At 60.4% G+C, this 7,151-nt stretch overlaps 2 protein-coding genes across 2 annotated transcripts in view; one reads left to right on the top strand and one right to left on the bottom strand.

The window, feature by feature from the left end:
* Positions 1–4,085, top strand: part of TNS2 (tensin 2) — a gene marked incomplete in the record, with an annotated part of 13,179 nt that extends 9,094 nt beyond the window's left edge. Inside the window, 12 exon segments of the mRNA XM_027776636.1 lie at positions 7–439; positions 528–714; positions 823–1,415; positions 1,525–1,614; positions 1,938–2,063; positions 2,206–2,298; positions 2,416–2,493; positions 2,598–2,666; positions 3,079–3,247; positions 3,343–3,411; positions 3,524–3,553; positions 3,702–4,085. Coding sequence (XP_027632437.1) covers positions 7–439; positions 528–714; positions 823–1,415; positions 1,525–1,614; positions 1,938–2,063; positions 2,206–2,298; positions 2,416–2,493; positions 2,598–2,666; positions 3,079–3,247; positions 3,343–3,411; positions 3,524–3,553; positions 3,702–3,840 — 2,076 coding nt within the window.
* Positions 4,086–4,463: 378 nt separating this feature from the next.
* Positions 4,464–7,151, bottom strand: part of SPRYD3 (SPRY domain containing 3) — a 21,793-nt gene continuing 19,105 nt past the window's right edge. Inside the window, exons 9-11 of the mRNA XM_014592585.2 lie at positions 6,398–6,517; positions 6,140–6,312; positions 4,464–5,817 (exon numbers count right to left, since the gene is read on the bottom strand). Of these exons, the coding sequence (XP_014448071.2) occupies positions 5,683–5,817; positions 6,140–6,312; positions 6,398–6,517 (428 nt within the window). The 3' untranslated portion in view covers positions 4,464–5,682. The remainder of the gene's footprint in view (positions 5,818–6,139; positions 6,313–6,397; positions 6,518–7,151) is intronic.

The raw sequence follows: 7,151 nt of genomic DNA, 5'->3' as shown, positions 1-7,151 counted from the left end.
GGAAAGCCGCTCCTGCACCCGGTGCGGCCTGGGCACCCCCTCCCCCTGCTGGTGCCTGCCTGCGGGCATCACCATGCCCCGATGCCTGACTACAGCTGCCTGAAGCCACCCAAGGCCAGTGAGGAAGGGCCCGAGGGCTGCTCCTATGTGCTGTGCCCCGAAGGCAGGTACGGCCATCCAGGGTACCCTGCCCTGGTGACCTACAGCTACGGAGGGGCCGTTCCCAGTTACTGCCCGGCGTATGGCCGGGTGCCTCATAGCTGTGGACCTCCAGGCGAGGGCAGAGGATATTCCAGCCCTGGCACCCACTCCCCACGGGCTGGCTCCACTTCCCCTGGCAGCCCGCCCTACCCACAGTCCAGGAAGCTGAGCTATGAGATCCCTGCAGAGGACGGAGGAGACAGGTACCCGCTGCCTGGGCACCTGGTTTCATTTTTTCTCGGCATCTGCAGGTGAGGGCCATGGAGAGCTGGAGAAGTCAAGGAGCAAAGGGTGAGAGAGAACTAAGCCACACAGAAGGGCCCATTCCTACTCACGGACCCCCTTCCGCCCCCACACTGCAGAGTCGACCCAGCCAGTGTCCTGGAGGGAGGGCCCCAGCGGGCACAGCACACTGCCTCGGTCTCCCCGAGATGCCCAGTGCAGTGCCTCTTCAGAGCTGTCCAGTCCGTCCACGCCCCTGCACACCAGCAGCCCAGTCCAAGGCAAGGAGAGGTAAGCAGAGGGGCGGGGGTACCCAGGTGCTTCCTTGTCCGAGCAGGCAGTGTGGGGTGAGGGTGCTCAGAGCTGGGCTCTGCTGACCACCTGCCCTTCGCCCTGCAGCACCCGACGACAGGACACCAGACCTCCCACCTTGGCGCCCCCTCAGAGACCGAGCCCTGGCGAGGCCTTGCCCTCTGCTTCCCAGGGAAACACTGAAAAGCCTTCTGAGCTGCCGGCCAGCAGTGGGCCTGAGCCTCGGGGGCCCAGCCCCTTTTCTCCGACCTCCCCTCCCAGCTCGCCCAGTGACTGGCCTCAGGAAAGGAGCCCAGGGGGCCGCTCAGACAGCGCCAGTCCTCGGAGCCCGGTGCCCACCACACTGCCTGGCCTGCGCCATGCACCCTGGCAGGGACTTCGAGGCCCCCCAGACAGCCCTGACGGTTCTCCCCTCACTCCTGTGCCAACCCAGATGCCCTGGCTGGTGGCCAGCCCAGAGCCCCCACAGAGCTCACCCACACCTGCCTTCCCTGCAGCTACGTCCTATGACACCAACGGGCCTTCCCAGCCCCCACTTCCTGAGAAACGCCACCTGCCAGGGCCTGGGCAGCAGCCAGGACCCTGGGGCCCCGAGCAGGTGTCACCACCACCCGCCAGGGGCACCAGTCACCATGTCACCTTCGCACCTCTGCTCCTGGATGGTGCCTCCCTGCCCCCAGGTATGAAGGCCTTGGGAGGGTGGGAGTGGGATGTCTTGAGGGTAACCTTCCCCCAAGGAGGGGATGGCATGGGATGGGTCTGAACTCAGCAAGCCCCTCCCTGACCTAGAACCCCCTACGCAAGAGAGCCAAAGCAACGTCAAGTTTGTCCAGGATACATCCAAGTTCTGGTACAAGCCACACCTGTCACGTGACCAAGGTGAGAAGCCAGCCTGCCTACACCCCACTTCGCCCTCCAGGGTTTCTGTCTTGGATTTTAAGTCCCATCCTAGTCAAGCCCTTGGCTCCGCTTGTCTCAACTGCACTGACCCTGTAACTGAGCCTGGGCATTGGGCCCCAGGAGGCTGGCATCCTCCCAGCCCGTCATTGCTGAGGTTCTGGCCCCAGGCTACCCCCTCCACAGCCCGGTGCAAGTGCAAGAGGGTGGGGAGCTTGTCAACAGAGGAGCCGCTGCGTGGGCTCTGTGGGCCACTGAAGATGCCTCCTCCCTGCCCCCCTACCCCCCCCACCACCACCCTGCAGCCATCTCCCTGCTGAAGGACAAGGACCCTGGGGCCTTCCTGATCAGGGACAGCCATTCATTCCAAGGAGCTTATGGACTGGCCCTTAAGGTGGCTACACCCCCACCCAGCGCCCAGCCCTGGAAAGGTACAGAAAGCCTTGACCTGAGGGAAGGGGGTGCATGGAGCCAGGGGAAGGCCTAGAGGCAAGAAGATGAAGAGGGGAGGACTTACACCCCATGGGGGAGAAGTGGGAAACCTGAGGTCTAATGACGCCTTACTCCCCTCAGGGGACCCCTTGGAGCAGCTGGTTCGCCATTTCCTCATTGAGACTGGGCCCAAAGGGGTGAAGATCAAGGGCTGTCCCAGCGAGCCCCACTTTGGTGAGCAGCAGCAGCCCTGGAGGCTGCACTGGGCTGGTTTAGGAGAGGCCCAGGGACCTCCAGAGGTGAGGGGAAGCGAGGTGTCTGGCCTCTCAGGACTCTGGTCGTCCCCCACAGGCAGCCTGTCCGCCCTGGTCTCCCAACACTCCATCTCCCCCATCTCCCTGCCGTGCCGCCTGCGCATTCCCAGTAAAGGTGGGTGCTCACCATCTGCACCCAGACGGGATCCCAAAGGTCCTAGCTCCAGCCTTCCTTGGGGACAGCTGCTGACCTTCCCGACCGGCCCCGGCTTCCCTCAGATCCCCTGGAAGAGACCCCAGAGGCTCCAGTGCCCACCAACATGAGCACGGCGGCCGACCAGGGCGCTGGTACAGACTCCCCTCTCTCCTGTGGCAGCAGGGCGGGGTGGGGGGTAGCGCTGACACAGACACTAGACACTGAGGTGGTGGGCCCTGGTGATGCATTTAGCCCACAAAGGCGGGGTGCCCCATTTTGCGTGGGGCTGTGGGAGTCCTCAGCCTAGGCCCTCAGTCACAAACAGGAGACATCGGGGTGGAGGGAAAGAACCTTGCAGAGTGCAGGTCTTCAGGCCTCTTCCGGCATCTCTGCCCCAGCCCTGGTGAGGCCGTGGCATCTGCCTTAAGTCAGCCTATGTGATTCTAAGGCATTCTGACAGCACTAGCTGGGGAAAGTGCAAGAGCTGGCTCGGGGGGCTGGTCGGTGACAGGAGCCCTGGGGGCAGAGCCCGTGTCCCCTCCCAACCTGCTTTCCTGCCTGTAGCCTGCAGCGTGCTCTACCTGACCTCAGTGGAGACAGAGTCCCTGACGGGCCCTCAGGCCGTGGCCCGGGCCAGCTCTGCGGCTCTGAGTTGCAGCCCCCGCCCAACACCAGCTTGTGTCCACTTCAAGGTCTCAGCCCAGGGCATCACACTGACAGACAACCAAAGGAAGTGAGTTGCATGCCCAGCCCAGGTGGAACCCTGCCCTGAAGGCCCCTGAGCGTGCCGGCTGCCAAGCGTGACCTTCCTCACCCTCTTCCCTGCAGGCTCTTCTTTCGCCGCCATTATCCAGTGAGCAGCATCACCTTCTCCAGCACTGACCCTCAGGACCGCAGGTGACCCTCTCTCCAAGTCCTTCCCCTCAGCCAGGGCCCCACCTGGCACCAGCCCACTCCCCTTACCTGTGAGTGCCAAGTACACACCTTCACAGTTCCTCTCCTCCTGCAGATGGACCAACCCAGACGGGACCACCTCCAAGTAAGCCTCCCAAGGGCCCCTGTTCCCTCTGGGGCAGCAGGCACGGCCATCCTCCCTCACTGGCGTTTGAGTCAGCCCACCCAAAGCCAACTGCAGTCCCCATGGAACATGTGCTAAGCCCCGTCCCACCCCGGCTTTGTCTCCCTAGGATCTTTGGTTTCGTGGCCAAGAAGCCAGGAAGCCCCTGGGAGAATGTGTGTCACCTCTTTGCCGAGCTTGACCCAGATCAGCCTGCGAATGCCATTGTCACTTTCATCACCAAAGTTCTACTGGGCCAGAGAAAATGAAGGCAGGCCACCAGCTCAGAGCCCACATCAACACTGTGCCCCTCCTAGCACCCGACAGCCCTCACTTCCCCTGGCCTGACCCTCCCTTAGGAACGGGGAGTGGGCAACAGCCTGGGGCACTGCTCCTCCCCACCCCAGCCTGCTAAGCTACGTGGACAGGCCCATGGATGACCTTGCATGTGAGCAGACGGCAGAGATGGTGTGTAAGGGGTGAGGAGGCATCAGCGGTTCGGAGCTGAGGGGGTTTCCCAAGCAGCCACCAGCCATCCAGGGGAATGGGCCCGGCCAGCCCCACCCAGCTGCAGGTCCCAGCATGGTGGGAGAGGGGAGAGGTCACTCCCGCCTCTGCCTTCCCCTCTCAGCAAAGATCAGAGTGGGATCATATGAACAGGGGAAAAAGAGAGTCTATTTTTGTCTATTAATAAAGAATTTCTATAAACTAGCCGGAGTTGGAGTGGTGCCTTATGCACAGGCAGGGAGGAGCTCGTGCCCCCCAGGGGCACACCTGTGCTTCCTGCAGTATCCCAGGCCCGGGCTCGTGAACCCTCAGCTGCCCTGAGAACGAGCTGCCCTGCCCTTCCAGCCCCACTGCTCTACGGCTGGCAAGCATTCCCATTCTGGCGTTCGGATAAATATGGAAACTCCATCTTTACTGGTTGTATAAACATCTCTGGTCTGTACATACATTTCATACATCACGGAGCAGGGCTTGAGGGAGGGCCGAGGGGGAGCCCCAGCAGCACAACAGCTCACCCCCACTCTCCCCACTGCCCCACCCACTCTGTGCAAACCAAGGCCAACAGCTCCTGCAACCTCTGCCTCCCAAGAGAGGTCACTGTTAGGGGAGGGGCTTAGGGGTCATGGGGTAAGAGACAGGAAGGCTTGATGGGGGAGGACAGGGGAGGACAAATGTAAGTGCTAGAATCAAACACTGAAGCAAAACAGGTAACTGGCACAAGCAGCAAGCTGGGGCGTGGGGGCAGGATGGGGCAGGTAAAGGGGACCGGGCCGGCTGCCCCTCTGGGTTTACTAAAGTAAGGGCCTAGAGTCCTTCTCTCACCATGGTAGGCGAGGCAGGCCCCAGGGCCTCAGCCTTCATCCCAAGGCACTAGGGACAAGGGTGCCAAGGGTGAGCAGAGGATGGAGGGGGAGACTGGAGCAACGGCCCCGGGCCCCAAGCCGCCTCACAGCCTTTTCCTACACATGTCGTAGGCACCCAGGCAGTCCCTCAGTTCTCTGTGGGACTGTGGCCTGAACAGGTGGGGCAGAAGCCAGCTCTCGGGGAAGAATGGAGACCCTGGAGGACTCTTCTGGGGACAGTAGCCAGGGAAAGAAGAGAGATGGCCCAAGAGAGGTTCCCCAGCCCAGCCAGGGGGCATGACAGCAGCAACTGGCTCACAAATGAGGACAGGGTACAAACAGTGGATTCCAGGAGAAACACTGTGGTAAGGGGGAGAGGCTGTCTCCACTCCACCCTCCGCAAACAGCAGCTGAGACAGGGCGCTCACCCCTCTCCACTCCCACGGGGCAACGAGGGAAAGGGGGTCCAGGAGCCCACTGACTGAAGCAGGCAGGACCCACCCCCCATATATCAACACCATGCTTGGGCCCTATGCTGTCCAAGCAGGGACTTGGGCCCAATAGTCCTGGGTGATAGAAGCAGCACCAGGCCAGAAACATGGGCACACAGGAGCTTGACGGGGGGCCTGAACAGACAATGGGCAGAAAGATTCTGCACCCCCAGGGCCTGCTGGGTAAGCAAATCTCAGGGAACTCAGGAGCTGGCTGCCTGGTCCTGCAAGGGGTGAGGATGGGGAAGGGGCGGGTCTGGGGGAGAAGCCCTTAGCCACTCAAGGGATGTAGATCGACTTTGACTTTCTCCCCACAGCTCAGCATTCCAATGGTGGGGAAGAAGCCTCCAGAAGGTACAACAGCATCCTTCTTCCCGATGATCTTGCCATTCCGGGTGAAGAACACCTGAGGGGGATGGCGGGAGGAGGAATGGAGCAGGCGCGCTCTGGCCTCTTCTCTTACATAAGCCACAAGCCCCATCTCTTCCCAAGTCCCACAAAGGACGGCGGGGAGACACTTACGGTGATGTGGGAAGTGACCACAAGAGGGCGTCCTGAGGCTGGAAAACAGCCTTCTCACCACACAGCCACCCATCTCAGGGCTCTGCCACTTCCCAGCACTCCTGACTGTCGCCCGACATTTCTCACCCTGGCACAGAGTTCTTTTCCCCACTGACACTGCCTCACCCCGGCACAAGAACCCCAGACCCACCCCAGTCTCTGCTTACCACCACCTTCTTGCCCTCATGCTCCTGCTCAATCTCTTCCCCGTCTTCTTCCTCTTCCTCTTCTTCCTCTTCTTCTTCCCCTTCCTGGTGCAGGTACATGACATTCCGAACGTTCCGGACGGCCCGTGCGGTTGGGGACAGGATCACTGTGTCACAACTGTCATCACTGTCTCCTAGGAGACCAGGAAAACTTGGATGCCTGTGGTCCTCCCCTTCCCTGGCCCCTGCAGCCTAGCCAGCCAGCCCCAGCCCACTCACCCTCGCTGTCCAGAATGTAGTCCCGGGGGAACATGATCCCACAGCCCATAATGTCGCCTTTGTAACAGCGTGGCCCGAAGGGGTCTCCCACGCCACTGCCATGGAAGATCTTCCCATCATCTGTTGGAAGGTGGAAGAGGACACTTACTTTAAGGAGGAGGGGCTGACGCCACACCCTAGACTAGCCTCTGCTTGGAGTCGAACATGTCCCTATGCCCCCAGCTGGCTCAGAGGAAGGATGAGGCCATGGTGACACAAAGATGGAGCGACAGGCCCAGCTGAGAGGAGGGTGCCATCGTGACTGGGGATACATGGAGGCCCAGACTCGGCTCCTGGCCTGACCTAAACAGACCAGGTGTGGTGGTGCCCGCCTGTGGTCCTAGCTAACTACATAGCTGGGGCGGGAGGATCAGGACATGCTGACAGCCGCTCCACCTCCGCCCCTGCCTCCCACTCTCTCTCATTAAAAATAAACAAACAAAGATGGAGACAGATGTGGGAAGGAAACACAGATAAAAAGAGACACGATGCCTGTTAGCTCAAGGGGGCTACGGGGACACCTCCTCAGGGAAATGGCAGCAAGAGGATGTGGCCCTTAGCAAAGGAAGTATGGGGGTGGTCCTTTTCTAAAGTAAACCCTGAAAGAAATCAAGAAAAAAAAAAAAAAAAAAAAAAAAATAAAGAAGAAAGAAAGAAAGAAAGAAAGAAAGAAAGAAAGAAAGAAAGAAAGAAAGAAAGAAAGAAAGAAAAGAAA

Source organism: Tupaia chinensis, unplaced genomic scaffold, assembly GCF_000334495.1.
Source record: "Tupaia chinensis unplaced genomic scaffold, TupChi_1.0 Scaffold000059_1, whole genome shotgun sequence".
NCBI lineage: Eukaryota > Metazoa > Chordata > Mammalia > Scandentia > Tupaiidae > Tupaia > Tupaia belangeri.
The sequence above is the reverse complement of the archived record's forward strand: the minus strand, read 5'-3'. Positions and strand labels throughout refer to the sequence as shown.